The sequence below is a fragment of the Rhagoletis zephyria genome, unplaced genomic scaffold (genome assembly GCF_001687245.7).
Source record: "Rhagoletis zephyria isolate East Lansing unplaced genomic scaffold, Rhagoletis_zephyria_1.1 Rzeph_scaffold_01238, whole genome shotgun sequence".
NCBI classification, from domain to species: Eukaryota; Metazoa; Arthropoda; class Insecta; order Diptera; family Tephritidae; genus Rhagoletis; species Rhagoletis zephyria.
In genome coordinates, this window is record NW_016158322.1 from 79,199 (window position 1) to 105,970 (window position 26,772).

A 26,772-nucleotide genomic window follows, 5' to 3' on the forward strand; every position below is an offset into this window, starting at 1 on the left:
AATACACAAAACAATGCGCAGTGCGCCCATTGTACTATGTTTAGATTTCTTTTAATTTGTTGTAACTCTACTTTGCGAATAAATTGAAGCAAAGCCCGCATAAATCATCCTTACGAAGGCGGGGCAGGAAAACAAAAAGTGTTCGGTCGCCTCATCCTCAAGCTATTTGAAGTGACCAGTCAATAGTCCCAAGTTGCCTGCAATACCTAGCGCTACCCTCTGAGATTAAGGGCAGAGTGAGTTTTGTCCACCTGCATTCTTTTGTAGACTGAGCGAAATATTTAGCCCCCATCTCGCAAGCGGAGATTCATACAATACAAATTTGTGGGAGAGAATCTTAGAAGAGGCCATCAGTGAATTAATCTGTATTATGTCGGCTGTGCTCTTGGAGCCAAGAATACCGTTTTATTAGGATGGGTACCGAGGCATGAGGGACATGATGACAATGAGAAGGCTGGCTACCTAGAGAAACAGGGAACTACCGCAGTATTTTATGGTCCGGAACCCTTTGTGGGCTCACCAAAGCACACATAAATGGGACCATAAATAACCGTGCAGCCAAATGTTTAACAGGCACTTGCTAGAATGTCCAGGGCAGGAACAAGCCAAACGATCTATCTGTCCTTCAAAAGAAGCTGCAAAGTAACTACTCAATTTGGAAAGAGACGACCTCAAAATTCTCATTGGGTAGGACACGGGACACTGCTCCCTTGTCTATCATCTCAGTAAAATTAATCTCTCTGAAACAAACGTCAGCCGGTTTTGTGAGCTGGATGAAGAAACGCCAGAGCACATTCCCTGTGAATGTGACGCTATGACTAGGCGCAAACTAGCTCACTTAGTTGGTGCTACATACACTTAATCCATTTGAAATCTGGAACAAAATGCCCTTTGAAGTGCTAGGCTACATTAAAATCCTTCCCACTTTAGAGGTCGCTGTGTATACGTACGGTGACCATTCGTACCGATTGTGGCGGGACAGTACCTCTTTTGAGAAAATTGTCCCACTGGATATTTTTTAAAAGCCGGAACGTATAAGTGTCCCGATGTTTTTATATTTGTACCGATTTTCAGTGTTTTCTTTATTAATTCACACTGCACTATGGCCCAAAAAAAAAATTTTCGTACAAACTTGGCAGCACTGTCATTATAACAAAGGACATGTAATATAAGGGAGCCAGCATCCTTATTTTCTATGATATTTGGTTATGTTTTATTCTGTCAAACAGATGCTTTCGCTATAATGCAGTCTATCATTCTTATCAAATTTGTTTAAGGTTTTTATAATTTTTTTATTAAATGTTTTTAATGAAATGATTCTAACTTGAATTTAGTGAAATTATTAAAAATAATATATACTATTTCCCTCAAAAAAATCATGGATATGAAAAATATAAGCTGTAGATACAGTGGCGTAAATATAAATATGGAAAAGACATTTTAGCATTATTTGGCTATTCCCTTTTCGACTATTTAATGTTTATTCTTCTTCTTTTTTTTGAAAGTGTAGCAAACTAACAAAGACCTTGTATGTAAGTCAAAATTTCAAACTTTGTAAAAAATTAGCAAAATTCGACAAAGTTTTATTAAAATTGTAACCTTTTTAATTAATTGCTTAGAAACTTTATGAGTGCCGTTGATTTTTGGTAGATTTTTTTGTGGAAGGTGTTGCTCCTTACAAAACAATTGTTGAACCTACTTTGTATGGAAGAAAATGCGCGAAAAAAATTGCCACAAATCAACGGTAAGTCCAAGCTACTTCAAGCTTGCACTTTATTGTACTAAAATTTAATGGGCTACAAAACTGCATACTCAAAACAATTCTGGAAAATCTGATAAAAAAAAAAATTTTTTTTAAATTTTAAAATTTTGATCAACATTTGTTAAAATACGTCAACTTTTTATAAATGTTCTACAAAGTTTGAAATTTTGATTTACATATCTTTTTAGATACTATATTGTATTTTCGTAAAAAAAATAACAAACATTTTTTAAACAAAGAAAAGTAGCCAAAACTTGATAAAATGTCTTTTCCATATTTATATTCTCGCCACCGCATATCTTATGCGTATACATTTTGTTGATAATATTTCAAGTCTTTTCTCTTTGTTTTGTTTTAAATAAAACTGTATTCAAAGATGTTATGTCTTTTTCTTCTAAAAAGAAATTGCGTGTTAGGATTCGATTCTTTAGAAATATCCCGATTGTTGGCCACAGAAATCTGGTCACCGTATGTATATGGCCCATAATAATGTTACTAATAATAATAATGGGAACGGTCTCGCCAGGGGTATAGTGGCGGAAAACACTGAAACAACTGTTATATTACATAAAATTTGGACATCATTTGGCTTTTGTATCTCTGATTTTTTTCGATTTTTGAGATAGTGACCCACTGACCAAGCGTGGTATTTTGAAGATCCCCCTCCCCCCTGAACGGTCATGTCGTATGCTTTCTATGCAGTTAAATGTACAATTTAAAACAAATTCATAATAGATGCGAATACCATACAACTATTTGGTCTATAATTCTTTATAATAATAATAATAAAATAATAATACTCCCTGTATATTGAAAAATATTTTATTTCAAGTGTGTAAATTTTGTGTTTGCTTTATTATTATGCAAGTTTTTAATAACGTATTTTAAATTCCATCGTACTTAAACCCAGAAATGCCAAAATCAACTATTCGCCACTTTAGGGTGTACAAGTTTTAATTAAAAGCGTCAGATTTGAAATAACCAGTTCCAGTTAAAATGTTAAATAACGAATTTTACATAATTTAAAATAATTTCATTTTGAGATATGTATGTATGTGCGTGTTTATTAAAATTACCCAAAATGCAATTATGTGTGTTTTCAAATTATCATTAATGAAAGTCAGCTTTTAATAATCTGATTATTTACACAATGGTATGCATTAATGACATTTAAATGCATCTACAGCCGCCGTTCGAAAGTGTAAGTTAGTGTAAACCAGGTACATGCATACATACATAATTAGTTGACATTAATTTCAGTATAAGCCTTCACCGTTACCAACAAGTAATTAAATACCATCTACATTTACATAGTCACTACAACTACATACAAATACAATTACAACTACATTTACTTGTAAATAACAATAGCGCTAGTGCTAATAAACAAGTGTTTTTTTATGTGAAACGGTACATTCTTATAGTACATACATACATATGTACATATGCCATGTATTTATGTACCACAAATTGCTCTATAACTACATACTAAATTTAATTGAAATACGGGCAAACCTACATACATACATACATACATACATATGTACATAGTAAAGATTTGTACAGTTTTAAAATGAGCCAAATAACATTATAACGGAAAAAGTTTGCTAATACCAATGTCAGGCAATTAGAACTTGGCCCAAACTTAGTTGCAAACTACTAATAGATGTGTACATTACGATGTGCCCACATGTATCTTATTACAATATGGCTTACTGCCAGAAGAAGAATGACGTAATTTGGGAGTTTTCTAAAACTAGAAAGCAACCACTCATACCACCAAAGTCAGGAACCAAATTAAGGTTTGATGACAACTTTGTTTTGTGGATTAAAGTTTACGATTATATTTTATAAATATACATAAATACATATGTACATTAGACTGCATCACCCAAAAAAAAATGCGGTTTTTCCATCGGGATTACAAAATCGAGTGTATTTTAAGACCTCTTAAGATTTAGGTGAGCTGGACCGGTTTGAAAATACCACTAAAAATGGAGTGTTTTATGAATGAAAATAGTTTCTTAAATGATTTTTTGGAAAAAATATCCTCAGATGACAAATCAGTTTAAGCTTAAAAAATCTACAAAAAAATATTAAAAAGGTTTACAACGGAATCATAATAATGAGATTTATGTAAGAGCTTATTCGCAAAGAAATTAAAAGGGTGAGAAACTATCTTACCAATAAGTCTAAATTGGTAAGGTTTTGGCTGAGTTATTCAAGTTTATCTTAAACCAGTCTTTGAAAAAAGTTCAAAAACAGCATCAAAAATCTCATAATTACGATTCAGCTGAAATTTACAATTTTTTATTTTTTTTTTTAATATTTTTGTAACATTTTTTTAAGCTTAAACTGTTTAGTCAAATGAAGGAATTTTTTTCAAAAAAAATTTAAAAAAAAACTGTTTTTATTAACAAAAACTAAATTTTTCAAATCGGTCCATCTCAGGTAAATCTCAATATTTTTCCGAGATATTTTGGTGGAACTCTTAAAAAAATGGAAAAACAGTACCGATTTTTTTTTGTATGGGGAGTGATGCAGTCGAATGTACATACATACATATTTCTTTAATGTTTTTTTTTATTATTTTTGTTTAAGGGTCTTTTTTTTTTGATGTTTTAGTTATGACGTTCGACTTTTTTTTTTTTTTTTTTTTTGATGCACAAATGCATCTAGATGCTTTAGGAATATTTCTGCATCGAAAAGAAAATTAAAAAAAAAAATCGCTTTGATATTTGTGGCGATTAGGGCAGTAGGGCGCGATATATAAAAAAAAGGCGTGAGTATAAGATACGCATGTAAACATAGATATGTGTCCCGAAATGATACCGAAAAATTTCCGAACTATATCAACGAGCAGTGTTGCTAGAACAGCTGATTAGATTTTCATTTGTACTACTTTTAAATTCGTCGTGTTTTACGCGTGACAGTTTACCTAAAATTTAGAGCAATGATAAATATTTACACACCAAAAGTGTTGTGAATCATTTGTGGAAGCAGACACTTTTTTGTCGTGGCATCCTAGTATCGAGACGTACCTATGTATATTTTAAATTGCAATTACTACATACTAGTATGGCCAACAAAGTAAATCCTACAATTCATGTACATTTTCTGAGAAAACAATTACAATATGCGACAAAGACTAAGAAAATTTTAAAACACGAAAAAATTTATATACTCACGAAACTAGGAGCCAGATATAGTAAAACTGCGTTTTTAGTTTTTCTCTCTGAAGTCAAAATTTTTTAAAAGGACTTTTGAATCTTATTCATTCATTCATTGAAAAATAAAGTACTTAAATTCAGTGCAATAGTATGTGTAGCAAATGAAAGAGAAAACTTTGTAGCTTTAATAATAATAAAATTGTTTGGATTCACAAGGACGAATAGTTATTGCAAATGGCTTTTTAATTAACTTTCGTATCCTAAACTAATAATGTTAGATAGACGAAATTCGAGGGTACGCAGCGTACATATTAAATAGTCCTTTACATATATTTTAATTAAAAATAAAAATAAAAACTATTTGAAATTTTCAAGGTTAAGCACTTGGTATGGTGGAAATGGACTTTCCAATACGCCAAACAAAACTAGCGTTGTTATCTTCACTGGAATGAGAAGGTTGAATGTTTTTGAACTAAATCTGGATGCCAAATTGTCAAGTAACGAACCAATAATGTACATGTATGTATATTTGTGTATGTATGTAGGGCCTTTTGCCAATGTTACTGCAGCTGCACTTGCAGCCACAACAAAAGTACATTATCAACGCCAATTCCTCACCGCATAAGCCCATTGTGCTTTTTGTAATTGCACCAAACTTACTTCCGTCGGTAACAGAAGATCCTTTGACGAGCTAACAAAACGTGTAAATTGCTCTGTCGCCAGCGCAATACGACCGCTCTCATAGCAGAAGAGGGCATAGTTTAAGTGCACAAGTGGATTACGTCCGGCATTCTTTTGTTGTTGCAGTTGAATTTCATTAGAGCGCTGAAATGCCTTAAACGCATTATCGCCATCCTCTAACTTACGCAAGCAAACTGCAATCGATTGTCAATTCGTATCGAGTAGAGTTTTGTTGGCGAGTGATGGTAGTCGGGTGTTTGGTTGGTGTCATTTTTTTTTTTTGCGGCAGAAATTGAAAATGGAGAATGTTAGAACGAAAAGCACTTATGTACATATTTGTAAATTGCATAAAATAAATTGGTGCAAAATATATCTAAGCTATATCGTGGTGGTGTACATGATACAAAGTGAGAGATTGAAAGTAGGCCCTGGAGCCCAGTAGCTTCGTTAAATAAGATGGTAAAGCTTTTAACTCAATTGGTTATTTCTGTCACCGTGCCGGATTATTTAAAAAACTGTCCAAAAATATTGACGCCGTCGACTGCTTGCGCTATCAGCAAGGTTCCTTTGGTAGCGCCAAAATTTTACATTTTAACTACGCTGGATATTGCGGTGGTGCTTAATATGTCAACACCGTTAAATTAAATTTAAAAAAATTAGGGTTCGGTACCAACGTTTGAAAAATTGATTTTTTTCCAAAATCGCGAGTTTATGCATTTATATGAATAAGTTACAGTAATATATCAGAATTTAAGTCGAAGAAGAATTTTTGCAATTTTTCTCAAAAAAATATAAATTTTTTCAAACCTTATAAATTTTTTTTTTTAATTATGAAATTTTCTCTGATGTCTTTTTTTGTACAAAATTTAGATATTCATATTTTTAGGACCCCCTACTGGTTGTGTTTTTTATGAAATAGATGAAGACTTGAGCCATGCAAGCTCTATTATTATTATTTTTATTTGTACTGGGGTATCAGGCCCAAATTGGTGAGTTGGATGTATTAACCAGGGATGGATGTACTGACGGAAGAATAATACAGAACGTCAGTTCCCACAGACAAAGATCAGCAAACTAAAGCTAAGAGCATGCGTAGGCATCACTGGTGCGATGAAAACAACACCGACCGCGGCTCTTGAGGCGAGTCTTAAACGGCCTACTCTGCACATTGCGATTAAGAAAGAGGTTATACTGTTTAGCCAATCTCAGAGCTATAAAACAACATGAAGAACTTCGCAGCATCTATTTAGACCTGTGCCTTTCGAGGTTAAACTTCACTCAAAACTACAAGGAAATTTTCCTCTAATAGAACAAACTGGATAATCAACGACCAAAACTCCGAAAGGATGGCTCTATTCGGTATAAATACTGATTACTTTAAGCATTGGTCTGTGATATACAATCCAGATCGCTCTAGTATATAGAAAGTGAGGTGAGAAAACAACAAATCGATGTATATACATAGATACATTTTGGAAGATGATGCTTCTAACACTAAAAGCACTTGAGTTTATCTTTTTTATTACGACTACTAATCACATCCAGGAATCGGGTGTAACTCATTTGGCTGCCTTGACATAATGCATCCATGCGAAATGAAGTGGCACATTTTCTCGCTGGAGGAGGGGCAGCATAGAGAATCATTGGCTCCATGCACTTGATCGGTCACCGAGCTCCATTAGGCGATATCAGGCGATGTCAGGATGAAGAAGAAAGCGCAACATTACTGGGCCAGTACGGAAGGTAATAGATTGACTAAGTCCTTCATACCTTTAAATTAAAAAAACTAGGCATGCTGGAAGAATTGTTACAGGCTTTCTCACTCGCCTTTGCAGGGCAAGGATGCACTTTTCAAACCAGTGCCAGTTATGTCACACAACAAACCGCAGAGCAAGGTATAGGTCTCTATTAAGCCCTTACTAGACCCAGACTTCGCTTCGCGTGCCCAAGTAGAGGTTTGTTACAATTCTTGGTGTTTTAATGCAATTGGCGGGTACTGCCTCCTAACAAGAAGCAGCTTTTATGCAAGGCTTTCTTACTATCGAAAACTTAAACATATGTATGTATCAGGGTGGTCCTTAAAAGGTCAAATAGAATCAAAATAAACACATTCACGAGAATTTTTAAATTTAAACAAAAATGTGGGGTCGCTGGCAGGATTTGAAGAAAATATTATTTTTTATCGCGAAATTTCGATAAAAATTTTACTTAAGACTTGTTATATTTTAAATAGTGTTGAAATTTATTTATAAACCTGGTAAGTTATAGCTGGTCGGAGTAAAAATGTGCAGAATTCTTGCGATTTAAAAAAAATTTAATTTTGTAATTTTTGTGGATGTCTTATTTTGTGCGTGGAACAAATTAATATATTTTAAGGGCCACCGTAATATGTAAACTCGCGCGTTTATTATTGAAATATATCCTACATTTTTTTTTACCTATGTACAGTATGCGCATAAATACATAGCAATGTCAATTGGCAAAAGTTCAGAAAAGCTCTTCCTTTGCTTTCGGTTTTTGTTCGAACTTTTCTCAGCTCGCGGTGCATTCTTAAGTGCACACTTAGCTTGGAAGCAGTCAAGACGTTAGCGGGTGGGTTGATTCGCGCCACAATTAACACTTATATAGTACAATTGTGGGCCGCAGGACTTCCGGTTAGCGGTTATGAAAAGTACTTGTGGGCGCGTATTTATATACCTATGTACGTATATGAATATACATATGTATATGTACATACATAAATATGTATAGAGCGCCTTTAAGCCATTGTTCCTGGCGTTGGCTGGCCTGATAATTGCACTAAAGACAAAACGTCACTTCAAACAGCCAACACAAGGAAGCTTATCCTTAGTATATTTAAGTATGTATTTAACATACACACACATTCTTACTTCTAGTAAAACGAATCGTTTTTTTTTTCTTTCGGTTCAAAAAAAAACAACCGTAAGTGCTAGCTACTTCCAACGTGCATTTACTGTACTAGAATTAAATGGCCTGCAAGGTTGTTTTTAGTTTATTATTTTTATATTTAATTGTTTACTAAAAAACTAACTGAAAAATGAAGATAGAGGGCTGAAATTTTGCCGAAAGAAAAAAACATTCGTTTTACTGGACACAGTCTAATGTGCATACATACACACATACATATGAATGTACATATCTATAGAAAGTTACTTACTTCCGAGCAGCATATAGCATTCGGCGCTGTCCTTACGCAAGTTGATGGCTGCTGCAAGCGTATGAAAGGCACTGGCGTATTGTTGCGCTACATTGAGGTTAAGTAGGTGCCGTAAAAAGAAAGAGTGAAAAATACTAATAAAAATTTTACATTTAATTCAAATATTAAAAGGAAATTTAAAGACACGAATTATGATTTGAAATGTCCGTTAGAGTACAAAAACAAAAAAAAATGATTTAATCGTTTTAATTTCATCCCTTGATCAGAAGCATTCGAAAGCTCTTCATCATTCAAAAAGTATTTTTTTGGTTGTTTAAGTTTTTTTTTTCGAATACCCGTAGCGGCACTAGATTTTTGACTGTCTTTTGTACGCTACGATTAGGAAACTAAGAGAGAGCAGGATAGATAGAAATGTGAATTCCTTTGAACCCATTTTGTACTTGAAACGAGCAAAGAAGTATAAGTTCGGGCGAAACCGAACTTTTATGTACCCGGCGGCGCACGTTATAAATATTACTTTTCACCTATCTGTAAACGATATGACAAGCAGGGATGTTTTCCCCCCATTTTAAATAGTTTCTTGCAAACATCGATTTTAAGGGAAATGGCTTCGTTAGTTACTGATTAAACGCAGGTTCCGTTTTTCTGTAGATTACTGTTATATGGGAAGTGGGCATTACTACCGTCCAATTTAGCCCAATTTCAATACCAACTTATCTTGGATAAAAATGTAGAGGAAGCAGGTGTCGAAACGCTGGTAGAAGACATGACCCTATGAGGTTGCCGATAGTACTCCTGCTGCTGCATCTTCTAAGAACCACGGTCAACGGAAGTTGGATCAACCGAAACCAATGGGCTCCGGTGGCATGCAAGAGCTTTCGCACACGAGGAGCAAAGAAGCAGTCTGGCGGCTTTGCCTATAATGCCTGCCCCAATATTCTCGCAAAATGTGACAATAACTCTCGAACAGGTGTTATCCCTGCTACAATAAACGCGTGCGTGGCGGGAGTTTGTGCTGAAAAGACCTACTTCACTTGTATGTCGATGAAAGGAAGCTAGGCGCGGAACCACCCGGTCTCAATAAAGGTGGCTTCTTGCGTCATTCTGGCTCTGTTTCCTACTGAGTTTTTCGGCAGAGAAATGGCGGAAAGCCGCCTGCGGCTGAGGGATATATACGCTTAGTGCTAACAGCCATAGCTTGAAATGGTCATCCTAACCGTCGTAAACAGCTTACGTTGTCATAATTTGTTAGCTGCAAGGCTGAGCTTCAAGGACCTCTGCTTACTTTCCACATGACTCTATATTGCCAACACCAACTTATACGGAAGGTGGCTATGCTGTTGGAAGACTGCGGTAACCGAAATATTGGTTGTGTTGCTCAAAAATAAATCCGTTACAACCGCAGGTGCAATGCAGGAAGAAATCCTACCCTATTTGGACCTTAGGTCTAGTGGTCAGCAAGACCTCTGCGCCCTCTGTTACATCGAATTAAAACTTTATGAAAATTCTAAATGGTCTGCGCTAAGGCGAAATTTGAGAAAAACAGACTGACCGCGTTTTAGAAAATCTGTCTGCCTTTCTGGTGGAGTAAGGAACTTTAGCAGGTTAGCATTGAGGCGAGGAGGACTGATGGGATGGCGCAGGTTTTAGAATTGTTGCAACGCAGAATATACCCTCCCAAAAATGAATTATGCAAGTATATTTAAGTAGAAAAGTGGCTTTAGACAGCTACTTATTAGAAGAAAATTTGAATATTCTTCTTTTGAATACTTCATGAAGCCCAATCATGCTTATCTAAGTATTAAGGTCATCATCATCATCCTTTTTCTATATTAAAGTCTATTGTTAGTTTTGCAATCGTCATATTTAATCAAGGCAGAAGACCGCAATCGATAAACAACGCCAGGCAAGATTTATGCAGCATTCAGGTATTTTATTTATGCAAAGTTCTTTGTAGAACTCTGGTTTACCTAACTATTTGTATCCGTCGCTTGTGTATTCAAGCGTGCTTGGGTAAATAGGAATGCACAATGGTCGGTGTAACCTAAGCGCTGCGGTTTTCTCCAGTTACGGTGGAGATACTTACATATTCAAACATATGTACATATGTATATTTTGAACTAAACAAATCATTACCCAGGCGTCGAAATGTGGAGCGGTTCTAAATAAACGCTTTCAGGACGAGGGTCCTTCTCTTTGGAAGCTGTATTACCAATAACATTGCTGTCCCGAGGCAGACAAAAAGCTTTCTTGCCAAAGCAAAGAAGGTTCAATACAAGAAAAAGGTCGCATTAGGCATGTCGGTGAGTTAAACCTGAACGGTGGCATTTTTAAAGTAAATTATCGCCTTCTAAGACTTGAATCCGAAGGCCTTGAAACTCTGCCCATTTCAAATAAATCGAGCCCTATAGAATTATAATTTCAAAATTTCAGAAATAGGAGCTCCTAGAAGGCCTCATTTATTCTAATTTTTCCGATTGGGTATTAATCAACCAAAAACCAATGCACATGGTTATATGGAAATCCATACAACGGTCACTATTCAAAAATCGCCACAGCTAATATGAAGCAAAATCATCGACATTTTCAAAAGCTTTTAGGAAAAAAACTTATTTGAACTCTGCAACGGACGTCAAAATGGTAAATTAAATTCCCAAAGGTACTGCGCAGAAAGTCACAGATAGGTATTTATGTTAGTAAAAGCATAGACAGACGACGGCGTTGATCGCGATCTAATCGTTAATTTCGAATTATTTCAGGAATCAACTACAGTTGATCCGGATTAAGTCAAAATTTATGCGGAACAGGGGCATTTTCGATGACAACACTGACCAAAACATGCAGCTGTTGTCGTTTGTGAACGATTAATAAACGAAGCAAACAAGTAAGAGAACAAAGAAAATGAGTTTGGCGTCCGCAGTAACCGAGTGGTGAGAGCTGCGTACCACAATTCGATAGGACACAGTTTCGAACCTCGGTCCGAGCGATTATATAAGTTTATGTATAACTTTTTCTTTTATTTTTAGTTTTATTTTATTCACATATTTTATTTGGCTTCTTTTTATTTCACATTACTACTTATTTTATTATAAGTTAATTTAAATTTTTAGAGTTAATTTTCCAGAGCTAATTAAAAAAAAATAAAGGTAATAATTGAATTAATAAAAAAACTAAATGAAAATTCAGCTGCCTGTGGTATAAAAAGCCACGAAGTCGCGGCGCGCTTAATCCACTTTGCTGCCGTCTATCAGCGACCAATTTGCTTCGGAGCAACAGCGTTGTTAATCCGGATTAACATTGCCGTATGTCTAAGCTATAAAATAAAAAATAAGGTGCTATATATGAAAACCAGGAAAAAGACACATCCACATACACACTACTTACATGTATAGGTATGTAAATATTTTGCATTTTCGATATGAAAAGTTTTGCTTAACAAATTCACAAAGATTTGAAGCAATTTTACATACAAACATTAGGGCGTTCAAAACTTTTGTTTCCAGACTACCCCAGAACTGAAGAATGTAGAAAATAAAGAGACTATGTTTGCATATTAAAATCGGTTAACCGTGGCCTTGAGGAAAATATTTTTATACTAAGCCTCGGGGGCACGGTTAAATATTAACAGATTTCGAAATAAAAAAATACAGGTCAATTTATTTTCCATTTTCTTTAATTCAATTGGGGTTGCAGAAACAAGATTCCAAAAATTTATTTTCCTGTGTATTTTTGGACCACCCTAATGTACATATACGCAATAGTAGCGAATTTAAAGGTTAAAATGCAAAAATTGACAACTCGTGCGTGCAATGCTGTAAGTTTTCTACATGAAAACACATACAATTCTATACAAATAGGATAAACTTGAAAAGAATATCGACGATACTTTTTTATAAACATAAAAAGAACGTTTGTGTGTACTATAAAGCAAATATACGGATATGTAAGTATACATATACAAATAAATGTATGGATAAACTCATATGTATATATTAGGGATGTTAATTTTTCAGCTTTTTCCGATCCCGGGATTTGTGGTAGTCTCGGGATATAGATATTCATTACTTTTCAACAACTTAAATCGAGAAAAATTGCTTCTATATTGTTTGAAAATTTCTCCTACCATAAAATAAATAATAAATGAATGGGTGTGAAACCTTCATTTTTATTTAAAGTGGCGTTTTTATTTTTTCTCTCTGCCGTCAGAATTTATTTTAAAGTACTTTGTTATTTCAAAGCTATGATTAATTCCAAAAATTATTTTAAAAATTCAATTCAATGTATGATAAAAATATGGGTAACAAATGCAAGAAGAATTTTCTTTAGAATTTAAAAAAATTAAAATTTTTTTGATTTACAAGGACGAATAGTTAATTTTTTAAGCTGATAGATTCGAGGGTGTTATCTAGTTTATATATGTCCTTAACATATAATTTTTTTCAAAAACAAATATGTATTGCGAAATTTCACGGATAAAATTTTAAAAGGACATTTTCCATACTTACCAGTACTTCTGCACCAAAAACTTGAATCTGTTTAACAGGATTTCCTCTTTAATTTGATACCCATACTTCTTCTCCAAGCATATCGAGCCCTAACCGCCAAAATAACGTAAGCGACATTTTTTTCAAAATTTTCTTTTTGATGCATAAATGCATCTAGATGCTNTTCAAAAACAAATATGTATTGCGAAATTTCACGGATAAAATTTGAAAAGGACATTTTCCATACTTACCAGTACTTCTGCACCAAAAACTTGAATCTGCTTAAATTCTACAGGATTTCCTCTTTAATTTGATACACATATTTCTTCCCCAAGCATATTTCTTTTAAGTTTTTAAATCATTTCTGAATTACTGACGTCAGAGTGAAAAACTAACAACGCAATTTCACTATATTTGGCCCATGGTTTCGCGAATATATTGATATTTTTGTGTTTAAAATTTACTATCGCGCGGTTTTATATGTATAATTGGCTAGACATTTATAAAAAAAAATTAATTATTAAATAAAAAAGAAATATAGCCAATACAGCTCAAAAAAGGAGTTTCTAAAATCCCGGGACTATTTCCCAAGNAAACCTAAAAACGCATTTTCACTATATTTGGCCCATGGTTTCGCGAATATATTGATATTTGTGTTTAAAATTGACTATCGCGCGGTTTTATATGTATAATTGGCTAGACATTTATAAAAAAAAATTAATTATTAAATAAAAAGGAAATATAGCCAATACAGCTCAAAAAAGGAGTTTCTAAAATCCCGGGACTATTTCCCAACAATCCCGGGATTTTTGTGACCTTAAAAAGACCGGAATCCCGGGATTAACATTCCTAGTATGTATACGATATATTTTATTTGTCCACCCAAATCAATTGGGACCAATATAAAGACCACATCGAGAGGAATGTCATGGCTACCAAACAGGATGTGTTGATAATGATTGTGATTACCTTTGACGACGGCATTGCCATTGATGTTGCTTATAATAAAATGATGTACATTGAAAGCTACACATAATGAAAAAATTCAGGGAAAAGCAATAATCGACCCAAGTAAATCACTGTAGCCTGTTCAAAGGTGTGGAAAGTAGGCATTAAATATTTGTTAACATTGATTGGCAAAAAATGTAGAAATGATTGTACGTAGATATGCAGTAACTAACTTTTTCAAATTAGGCAGCCAAGTATATTGGGTTTTAATGAATGAGTATTCATAAAAAATATGNGTGACCTTAAAAAGACCGGAATCCCGGGATTAACATTCCTAGTATGTATATGATATCTTTTATTTGTCCACCCAAATCAATTGGGACCAATATAAAGACCACATCGAGAGGAATGTCATGGCTACCAAACAGGATGTGTTGGTAATGATTGTGATTACCTTTGACGACGGCATTGCCATTGACGTTGCTTATAATAAAATGATGTACATTGAAAGTTACACATAATGAAAAAATTCAGGGTAAAGCAACAATCGACCCAAGTATATCACTGTAGCTGTTAAAAGGTGTGGAAAGTAGGCATTAAATATTTGTTAACATTGATTGGCAAAAAATGTAGAAATGATTGTACGTAGATATGCAGTAACTAATTCTTTCAAATTAGGCAGCCAAGTATATTGGGTTTTAATGAATGAGCATTCATAAAAAATATACATTGTACATACATATGTACACATCTAGGCACATGCGTTACAAATACTTCGTCTATTCTTGCATAGGGAGCTAAAATGGTATAGGCTTATGCTTTCGCCTGAAATCAGCTTTATGCATAAGTCATGTGATCTGTTAAAAAGCGGCATTATAAGTAAGCGATAAAGCAAAATTAGCTGATTTCACCCTGCGACAAAAACAAAAAAAAACACATGAAGCAGTCAATATACCCACGAAACTGTAGGCCAAATATAGTAAACCTGCGTTTTTAGTTTTTCTCTCTGATGTGAGGATTTTTTTAAAAAGACTTTATAGTTTCAAAGATATGATTCATTCCAAAAATTATTTAAAAAATTCATTCCAATGTAAAAAAACGGTATGGGTACCAAAGGAAAAAGAACGAAGAGGTACTGAAAATTTCCTTTTAATCCTTTTTTTAGTCCTTAACATATAATTTTTTCGAAAATATGTTATCAAGGATATTCAATGATAAANCATTGTACATACATATGTACACATCTAGGCACATGCGTTACAAATACTTCGTCTATTCTTGCATAGGGAGCTAAAATGGTATAGGCTTATGCTTTCGCCTGAAATCAGCTTTATGTATAAGTCATGTGATCTGTTAAAAAGCGGCATTATAAGTAAGTGATGAAGCAAAATTAGCTGGTTTCACCGTGCGACAAAAACAAAAAAAAATTCGAAACACATGAAGCAGTCAATATACCCACGAAACTGTGGGCCAAATATAATAAAGCTGTGTTTGAAGTTTTTCTCTCTGATGTGAGGATTTTTTTTAAAAAGACTTTATAGTTTCAAAGATATGATTCATTCCAAAAATTATTTAAAAAATTCATTCCAATGTAAACAAACATTATGGGTACCAAAGGAAAGAGAACGAAACCGCATTGAAAATTTCCTTATAATTAGTTCTATTTTTTTAAGCGAATAAAGTTAGAAGGACGAAATTCCGGGATGTGGCCGAGTGCAATTAGTCCTTAACATATAATTTTTTCGAAAATATTTATGCTAAAATATCAAGGATATTCAAGGATAAAATGTTAAAAGGACATTTTCAATACCTAATCGTCCTTATGCGCCAAACAATTTGATTGCCCTTAATTCTACAATTTTCCCTTTAATTTGATAGTCATACTGTTCTGCATTGCACAGAATTTTTTTAAGTGATTATATTTTCAAATTTCAAAGTCCTTTAAAAACCCCTGAAGTCAGAGAGAAAAACGTAGTTTTACTATACAATTTTTTGTGTGTAAAATTTACTGTCGCACGGTGTGTGTGGGATTGTGTATTGCACCTTTTCACGGATGGGTCGAAGCTGGATAGAAGGATTGATGATGGGGGGTTTTCTGCTGTATACTCTCCGTAAACGTCAAGCTTAGGATTCTTGAATTCTGTAGCGTTTTTCAGGCAGTAGTGGCTGCCGTTAAATATAGTGCTGAAGGATGTGATGTCAATAAGGAAGGAAGGAAGGCGGCTAAGTAAGAAAGGGACAGATGGCTCCACGTCATTTCAATTTAGGGCTAAAACTAAGATATGGGCAAGTTCATGGTCCTTCTGGCCAAGGACGAATTGAGAGTATTTAAAACCTTAACTCTAACATCTGGTTCTTACCGCTGTATTCAGATAACTCTGGTAACACCAATGGTAAATGTAGCGAAGATGAAAATACCACCGTGAAACGGAACGCATGAAATGCCATTAAGGAAAACCGCGACGAAACCGGTTATCAAAAGCCGANCAATGATAAAATGTTAAAAGGACATTTTCAATACCTAATCGTCCTTATGCGCCAAACAATTTGATTGGCCTGAATTCTACAATTTTCCCTTTAATTTGATAGTCATATTGTTTTTCTTCATTGCACAGAATTTTTTTAAGTGATTACATTTTCAAATTTCAAAGTCCTTTAAAAACCCCTGAAATTAGAGAGAAAAACGTAGTTTTACTATAAAATTTTTTGTGTGTAAAATTTACTGTCGCACGGTGTTTTCTGTCTGCTTCTTCTTATATGGCACTACAACCGTTTGACGGCAGAATATTTGGGTGTGGGATTGTGTATTGAACCTTTTCACGGATGAGTCGAAGCTGGATAGAAGAATTGATGATGGGGGTTTTCTGCTGTATACTCTCCGTAAACGTCAAGCTTAGGCTTCTTGAATTCTGTAGCGATTTTCGGGTAGTAGTGGCTGCCGTTAATGAAGCATTAAATATAGTACTGAAGGATGTGATGCTAATAAGGAAAGCAAGCATCTACTCTGATAGCCAAGCGGCCTATATAGTAAAGACCTCACTAAAGGCGGCAAGGTAAGAAAGGGACAGATGGGCTCCACGTCATTTCAACTTAGGGCTACAACTAAGACATGGGCAAGTTCATGCTTCTTCTGGTCCAGGTTGAATTGGGTGTATTCAAAACCTAAACTCTTGCTCAGACTAAAAATTGCATCTGGTCCTTACCGCTGTATTCAGATAACACTGGTAACACCAATCACTTTAGACCGTGCTTAACGCCATTTAAATGGTAAATGTAGAGAAGAGGAAAACACCACCCTGGACCGGAACGCATGAAATGGCATTAAGGAAAACCGCGACGAAACCGGTTATCAAAAGCCGACTGGCTCGAAAATTTTGCTTAGTTGCCTTTTTAATTTTTGTGATAAATTTTAAAGTATTGAACATGTAAAAAATAAATATGTAATCCATTCCGATAAATCTTCATAAAACGCATGTAAATTTGTTATCATACTCACCAGTTATATAAATCAAACTCAAATTGTAGAGAGCATTATAATTCAGCGGAGAAAGCCAGATGGATTTACGTAGAGAAGAAATTGCCTGAAAACAAAAATAAAAGTAACAAAGCAGTTAAGAAAGCAAAAAAAAAATAGATTACGAATATAAAAAATGTGTTACGCAGATTTGCAAGCAATCAGGAAAATGTAAAAATTGTTTAACTGAGGATTTCAAAAAAAAATCGAGTACACTACTAATAACTTTCTTTTATTTTCAGTCGTTATTGATAGTCGTGATACCTTCGTGAACTTGTCTATCGAAGATCTTCAAGAAAAAGCAGTTTACAAATTTTTTTTGTGAAAGGGAGATATTTTTTGCTAGAATAATTTCACCTTTTACTGTATACATTTATAGATATGAATCTAAACATATATTTATAAATACTTTCTCTAATTGACACTTTAACAATTTCTTTTGCTTTCTGTCTGCATTGAGGTACACTCGTATCCTATGAAGAATTCTTATTTGCATTCCGCACAACAGTGGGCGATTTAGTTGCTGATGCGCAGCGATAAAATTATTTATTCGAAATTTATTCGAAATAAAAACATGTAAAACACTTTTTGCCCTTTATCAGAATGTGCATTAGGGTGGTCCAAACATATCAGTTTAACATGTTAAGATCTCATTACCTAGGAGTTTTCTAAATGGAAAAAGAATACCTGTATTTTTTATTAAAAAAATGTTATTTAGAACTGCCTCAAAGCCCATGAAGTCTAACATGTATTTTTTATTGGGAAAAAACACTTTTTCGTAAAAAATATATAGGGTTCTTGAAAACCAATATTTGTCGATCGGAAAAATCTGTTTCGATTAAGGATACTTCCAGTTTTTCATTTTTTTTTTTTTAATAACTTTAAATATCTGATAAAAATTTGAAATTATATGAAGCGAATAAGAATACTTCCCTTCGAAGTCTTTAAAAAAAATATTCTGAAATTCTGAAATATTCGATCAAAAAAGTTTTGTTTTTAAAGATTTTATAGCAGTTCTATGAAAAAATTAATTTTCTTCATGTAAAATACAAGGGCTTGAGAACTGACAGCTGTCAAATGGACTGTGAATTTTTCTAATAATAAGACAATTTTTTTAAAAATGCCACTGATTAGATTTTTAGACATGCTGATCACAAATTGTATGTCAAATTAAAACTGTGAGCGTTGACAGCTGTCAAATAAACTGTTAATTTTACGTCAAATTAAAACCTTAAGAGTCGAAGGGACTGTCAATTTCTATAGAAATAAGTAAAATTTTCCAAGAATATACTATGTTTTAAGGCTCATTGATCTCGAGTTCTGTACCACGAACTTTTTCGGTTGACAACTGTCAAATCAACTGTCATTTTCAGTTGAGTAACAACTATATTTATTTAGAAAAATTGTATTTACTATATACGAGGGAACATATCTAAAATAAATTTATGATCAAATTATTATTTTTGAAGAAAATATTTCTTGAAAAATTAGCCGTGCTATCAACTTATAACTGTTACAACGTTCCACGATAGAATTCGTTGAATTGAACGGATTCGACGGCTTGCTCAGCAAGTCAGTTTTGAGTGCGTTGGACATTTCTAAATAAAATATTTTTATCCAATTAATTTGTCACAGTTTTAAAATATGACGACCACTGTGCAGCACCATTAAATGTCAGTCAATTTCAATTAAAAAAAAGGGATCTTTAAATTTTCAAAATTCTGCAATTCTTAGGGTGGCTGAAGGAAAAAGTGGACCACCCTAGTGTGTATGCAAGTCTTAAGCAAACAACTCTCCGCTGGATGCCTGCTCATGAACAAGCTAACAACATTCATGCTGAAAATTTAATATTTCTTACATGCGGACTTATGCAAATATCCATATGAATGTATGTATGTATGTATGTATGTATGTACATATAAGCATACCGGTCCTTTTTCGCAACCGTTACACACACTTTCTATACCGCATTTGTACATTCTTTTTCCGTCTCTTTAACACCTCCTTACTTACCGCAATAATTTTTTGTTGCTTCTTTTTGAAGAAACACAATCCAATATTATTCCACAATTCTGGGATGTCCGGTTCTGTCGCAGCGATTTCTTGATATTTACCCAAAGCTCCATCGATGTCATTGCGCGACTATGGTTAAGTGTGAGGCAGGAAATGAAAAAAATTTCTTAAATTATTCCACATGCTTACGTTTGTGCCTCATACGTATATATTTATGCAGATTTTCAAAGAAGAAAAAAAAAAAACAAAAACTTGGGATAAACTGGTAAAAAGTTGACAAAGGTTGATATAAGTTGGAAAATGTATACACTTGTGTTTTACATATTTGTTGGCATGCATTTCAAATATAAAAAAAATACAAACATTCCTACATACATATATGTAGTAGATGAACAGCCAGTACAAATGTAAAAATGGAATCATTGCCATGCAGAAGGCTACTCTCTAACCCCCTTATTATGAACTTTCTTATGGTGGACGATAAACGCCTGTATTCAAATAAGGTTTCTAATCATTTCCCTATTATGTCCGCAACAATCTTTTTAACTAATACTATTAAGCACTCTTTTTCATATTAATATTCCCGGTTACTAAATTTTGCTTTCCGCAAAATTAATTTCGATTACATTCTTAAGTTTGGCATGTCCAAACTACATGCATACATACATATATATATATGTAAGTCTCCAATACATACATACGCACATTTCCATTTTCGGTTGATTTCAATGCCGGAAATGTGTATTAAGACATTATGGTACGTTAGCCAAAGTTTTAAGTGAAGCTGTTTGGTTGGTTTGTAATATGTATGTATGTATGTATGTATGTATGTGTTCTCATGTCAAACGCATAAGCTAAATGTTTGTTCCAGTATGCAATTTGGTAATAAAAGATAAGTAGCCAAATTTACTCAATTTTGGCAACGGCAACACTTAAATTTAATTTTTTTTTTTTTTCAAGTACAAATATAAATTTTGACTTAGCGAAAGAATATGCAATTAAATTATATTTGTTTTGAAGTTTCATTGCCAATTTTGTAATTCAATTTATTTATAATGAACTTTCTATTCGATGCAGTTTATGGTCGACCTAAACGTCTGCAAAAGAAACATACTGACTTTGAAGTGCTTCAAGCCAAATGCTTTTTTATGTTGTTGAAATCAAATGCAGAGTCGGACAATCGACTTACTGCTTGCACACAAATGAAACTGAACATTTGAAGGCATATTTATGAACATGGCTGGCTGTGGCTGAGCGTGCAGAGATGCCTGCGGTTACTTGTTAGCTTCCAGAAGGTCCGGATTCGAATCCCAACAGACACAACATATTTAAGTGATAATAAAAAACGAAATTTTTGTGTCTTGAAAATATGAAAAAGCAACTGTGAAGTGCAAGACGAACGCGTATTCAAACGAAATATGCTGAATTTGAAGTGGTTTAAGAAAAATGCATTTAGCCAAGACATTTTAGTCTAAACTTATTATTTTTCTGTGTCAAACTAGTGCAAGTCTAGAGTAAATCATTTTCCACAAAGTAAAAGAATTCTAAAATCTGCTTCGCAAAAATTTAAAATATTTTTGCCCATTGCTGAATTTCCACTTAGTATTCAAATCGAAAAATCGAAAGGCATTAGGTCCGTTTACATAAATACCCAAATTGGTGATTAAAATTTTTGTCATTTAGCGCCCAGTGAAAATCCGGTATAAGTTGTTGTTTCATAATTATAAACACTCTGGTTGAAATGTTCATTTAATCTACATATGTGTGTATGCATATATTTATAATTTAATTTACCTGCAATATGGCACCATAAGCCAATAATCCTTTCGAGCACTTCCTATCCAAGTTTATGACTTCTGACAATCGATCAAAGGCCTTCTGTGTTTCGTTGATTTTCAAATATAGCACACCAATTTCTGTGAGAACTTCAATATTTTCTGGTGATAAACTGTACAAAAAAATATGTTGTATCGAAATTAATTATTAAGGTTGTAGAATAGTTTATGTTTTTAATTATTTATTTATTTTTAAGTATTTGCAAAATCTTGACTATAACAAAAATAACAAATGAACTTAATTGAATAAAAATCGTTTTCCGAATGAAAATTATTGAAAAATATCTTTCAAGTAAAAAGTTGAAATCAAATATTCTATAACAAATTTCAAGATCTATGAAAAACTATAAAATAGCAAAGTATATTAAAACTCTATTAGGGTATTCATCTAAACGCGTAAACGAGGAATTTTAGCATTTAGATGAATACCCATAATATGATTGCATTTTTTTTTTTTACTTACAACAAGTAATTTTTAAGCAAAAAACCTAACCGACTTCAATTCGCATATAAAAATTTAGGAGTACCGTTCATTTCTTCATGATCCAATGATCGGATCTAAACCAAATTAGTATGGGACCACCTATGAGTCACTACCTTTCTAATAGAAAAATCGGTTGATGTGGTCAAAAGTTATGCGGTAACCTACATTAAAAAAAATAAAATACATTAAAAAAAATATTCCGACGAACTGATAACCTTCTCGTTTCTTTGAAATCGGTTAATAATAAGTTTTTTCAAACAAATGTTTGTTGCGTTTTTGGAATTTCACAGCCCAAAGGCTAAAGTGTGGAATTTTAAATTTGTTCATTGCATGTTTTTCAATGCAAATGGCGCGCTTTCATAAACAAAAATTGTGGTTGCTTGTATTTAGCGCAAAATTTCGCGGTATTGTTCTTACTTCTACGAATAAATACACAAACTACATATTTTTAAATAAAAAATACATTTTTAAAGAGCAAATATGTAGGTACACTAGGGTGTTCCAAAAACAGTAAATTCGAAATGTTTATGCTCTCACCCCCTAGGATTGTATTATATCGATAAAAGTATACCTCTATTTTTTTATTTTGAAATCAAAAATTTTTAGAGGTCGCTCAACGCTCCTAAAGTTTTCCATGTATTTTTATATGGGAAAAATAATAATTTTCGTATAAATGGTATAGAATTCTTGAAAATCAATATTTGTCGATCGAAAAACTCTGGTACTCTTCAGGATACTTTCAATAATAATACCCAATTGTTTATTTAACCATTTTTTAATACTAAATAATACTAAAATAAATAAACAATTGGGTTTTATTATTGGGAATCTCTTGCAGATAAACAGAGTTTTCTGGTAGTTAAATATTGATTTTTAACTATTATATAGTATTTCTACGAAAAGTTGTTTTTTTTCTCCATATAAAATACATGCACAACTTTTGGCGCTTTGAGCGACCTCTAAATATTTTTTCATTTCAAAATAAAAAAATAAGGGCATATTTTTTCGGTATAGAACAAGCCTTGGGAGTGAGAGCATAAAAATTCCGACTTTACTTTTTCACATGCATTTTTGGACCATCCTAATGTATATATGCATGTAAGTGTAATAATGGGCCACTCACAGCAAACAGTTCTCGAGCACCTCAATTGCCTTGCTGTAATCCTTCTCCTTACGCAGAATTTCACCAAGTCGCTGAAAGCTTTCCAATTTTTTGCCAGATTGCACTGCCCTTTCAAAGTAAACTTTCGCCTCGGCCTCTTCTTGACGTGCGAGCGCAAATTGATTGCAAGCAGCCGCTGAACGATGCAACAATTCGCCAATGAAATGGCAAATTTCATGATCCTGCCGTGGGGAGAGCTCTTCAGCTTCACGAAAGATGCTTAACGCCTGATTGAAACGGCCCATAATAAAGCTGCAATGATGCCGCAGTAAATGCGAAAAGTATATTAAAGTTTTGCGTCCGACAGCTGTAACACAGCGAGTAGTTATGAAGGCGTTTAAAATTATGTAGTTATTAAAATTGACAGACAATTTCTGATATTTACTCCTTAATTAAAATCTGTATTGTTTTAAGACCCACCTCTCATATTGGGTATTCGTGGTATTGGTATCTCTGATATGCGATTGCTCTGGATGTGACTCAATAATAAGAGCGCAGGCATTAGGGCCCAAACTCTCTTAATGGGCAATTTTTTCTAGCTAGCTTAAAAATGCCTCGAAATTCTCGCAGTCTTTTAGTAAATAAGCGATATGTACGTTTGAAAACACAAGATAAGTAGTAAGCCGCTATACGTATGTAAATAGTAAGTATGTGCATTAGGGTGGCCATTAAAAATATCAACAGCATGAGCGCACCCCTTTATTTTGTTGTTTAGGGATCAGTGCTGAGGCGACGCTTCTCCCAGGTTTTAAAAATACTGAATTTTTTTTATGAATAATTTAATTTATTAAATTATTTTAATTTTTTTCTTTTGTATAAATCATTTATATGATTAAGTTTCAGTAATAATATTACATATTATGTCAAAGTTATCAAATTTCAAGTGAAAATGTTGAAGAATTTTTGCGAATTAAAAAAAAAAAAATTTTCAAACCCAGAAAGCGACTTCAATTTTTTTCTTAATGTCTTTATTTTAAACATAGAAATAAAGGGCTGCCCCATCAAAATGTGAATGTTAATATTCTTATGAACCACCCTAATGTACATATGTACATTGTAATTCGTGAAAAAAAAACTAATCCAAATTTATTTTGTGAATTTTTCTAGTCGTACGATGCACGTTTGCATGTACTTATATATAAACTTTATCCACCATTAAAGCACTTACTTCGACGCACTTTTGTTCTTTGTTGTAAAAGAGATTTGAGGCAAGCCAAAAAAGTGAAGTTTAAAAAAAGACACCCTACATCGCCGTCAAAATTGCTAAAACATTGCATTAGATATATGTATATGTATATCTACATAAGTATTTATGTACTGTATGTATAACACGGTCGAGGCCATCTAATTATATAAAAGTATGTATGAATGTATCATATATATGTGCAAATATATCTAAAATTAAATACGTACATACATCTACATTAGACCGTACCAGAAAAACTCGTGCGCCGCACACCCCTGATTTGTAAAGTATTTTTGCAGCACAATTTTGTGAATTATTTTTCCTTATTGGCGAAACTTAGGGGTCGTCTATTATTAAAGTATGATATATCGATGTTTTTGTCTCTAGACGACAATTTGTATGTTCTTCAGTTCACTGATCTCAAGTTCCCCGTTCTAGTACTTACCCACCCGATCTCAGTTTTATCAACCTAACGTTCCGCCCCAACACCAGCAAATTAAAGCTTTCTAAAAATCATTAAACTCTTGGTAAGGAAGTATTTTGATTATTCCATTAAAACTATAAAAAAAAATGTATTACTGAATGTATGTAGGTGCCACCGAAAAATGTTTTCGGAATCGCTTTACAAAAATACCTGAGACTCAGGGGTGTAGGGCGAACTTTTTTTGTTTTGGGTGTAAGGTGGTACGTTCTAATATAATTATATATATATGTATGTATGTACATAAGCGCGCGTATGTTTTATACATTTATACTTACAGTGTTTTGCCAATCTCCTTGTAAGTTTCAATATTTTTTGAATTTAAGTCGAGTGCTTTTTGTAGATTACGTAGCGCCTCAATGCTGTTGCCCTCTTCACGGTCAATTAAACCCTAAGCTTGCAGCAAGTTAAATGGCGGTCAGCAAGAAGTAAGTGAAGCAGAACATATGCAGCCAGTTTAAGCGAGAGCAAGAAAATCGTTATCACCGGAGTGTGAATGAAGGAGCAGTGGAGAGAGGGGGAATATTAAAGAATAGCATTAAATTGTAGTAAGTCATTGTAAATTTAGTAAAGTTTAGAAAGAAAAACTGATAAAATATTATATATTCTTAATAAAAAAAGAATGAGAATTTCGATAAAAGAAAGTCATTGAAAATATTTGTTTCACTTGTTTAATAAATGACAGTTCTGAAGTATGGGATGAGAAGCAAAAAAATTTTGGATAACTAAGCTCACCGGGCTGTCCTAAACAGCTCAATGAGTTTTGTATTTTTAAGGATATAATTTTGCTTTTTTTTGACATGGGGTGGGTCTGAGAGCAAGCGAATGAAATTAAAGCAAAAAAAAACTCAGCTGGAGCATTTTCAGAAATGACGACGAACAAAATATATGGATGTGGATACATACATATGGATGTAAAATTAATTTTATACTACCTGATATTTTAAGTATATACCCCGTGTCAAATCATAAACGCACCAGATATTCCGAGTTTTATTTTTTACTTATTTTTACATAAAAACGTATTTATTCCTAACAAAACCCGTATATATCTACTGAAAAATTTACTTTTCGTCGCTTACGCCTTTTTGGGCTCGGCTTAGGACTCGATATATTCGACGACTTTTGTTATATGGAAAAAATGGTCTAATTAAAAGGCGCGAAATTTTCACTTTAGTACAAAAATAATTAAAATTAAAGAGTCGTATAGTTATGATATGCGCTATAGTACACTCAAAACGGTACACACATTTACAGGTTGAAATGAATAAGGAAATTGTCGAAAGTTCCGGAAAAATCTTGTCCCAACGGAACATCTCAAATTTAGTTTGAAATACGGGACGTCCCAGCAAATACGGGACATTTGGCAACGCTAATGTACATATAAAACTTATGAGCTTAATTAGAGCGCCAAATGCCTGGTATTGAGCTCTAGCCTTAATGATTGGTTTTTTTCACACACACACACACACACACACACACACACACACACACACACATACCTTGACATAATACAAATACTCTGGATTCAAACTTCTATAAAGCTCTCGATCGATTATGAAGCGGCAACGTATAAAATCACGTCGCGCATAGTAGAGATGGACCAACCAATCGATGTTAGTGCCAGCCGCCATGATGGGAACTAATCAAAGAAAAAATATTATGTGCTTAGAATAAATTTCCCGAATGTGATTTTAATATAAATCTTATTACGCACCTGCTTTGACCACCTCCAATGTGGGCAGCGTTATAACCTGCCCATTGACTATAATCTCGTCCGCACTGGCCATGCAATTGAAGTTGCTAATCGAGTCGAAATTGTGTGTGACTCAAAAGTGAATTTCCCTTTTTTCACAGCAAAATGAAAAATTGCG

General features: G+C 33.6%; 2 protein-coding genes across 2 annotated transcripts in view; both read right to left on the bottom strand.

Annotated features, from left to right (window-relative positions):
* LOC108363298 (uncharacterized) overlaps positions 1 to 8,843 on the bottom strand; it is a 62,714-nt gene extending 53,871 nt beyond the window's left edge. The window contains exon 1 of the mRNA XM_017616631.1: positions 8,792 to 8,843. The gene's annotated coding sequence lies outside the window, so the exon portion shown is untranslated. The remainder of the gene's footprint in view (positions 1 to 8,791) is intronic.
* BBS4 (Bardet-Biedl syndrome 4) overlaps positions 1 to 26,772 on the bottom strand; it is a 29,076-nt gene extending 2,304 nt beyond the window's left edge. The window contains exons 1-9 of the mRNA XM_017616629.1: positions 26,616 to 26,772; positions 26,401 to 26,540; positions 25,177 to 25,289; positions 23,193 to 23,483; positions 21,545 to 21,698; positions 19,751 to 19,879; positions 17,720 to 17,804; positions 8,792 to 8,878; positions 5,593 to 5,807 (exon numbers count right to left, since the gene is read on the bottom strand). Of these exons, the coding sequence (XP_017472118.1) occupies positions 5,593 to 5,807; positions 8,792 to 8,878; positions 17,720 to 17,804; positions 19,751 to 19,879; positions 21,545 to 21,698; positions 23,193 to 23,483; positions 25,177 to 25,289; positions 26,401 to 26,540; positions 26,616 to 26,688 (1,287 nt within the window). The 5' untranslated portion in view covers positions 26,689 to 26,772. The remainder of the gene's footprint in view (positions 1 to 5,592; positions 5,808 to 8,791; positions 8,879 to 17,719; positions 17,805 to 19,750; positions 19,880 to 21,544; positions 21,699 to 23,192; positions 23,484 to 25,176; positions 25,290 to 26,400; positions 26,541 to 26,615) is intronic.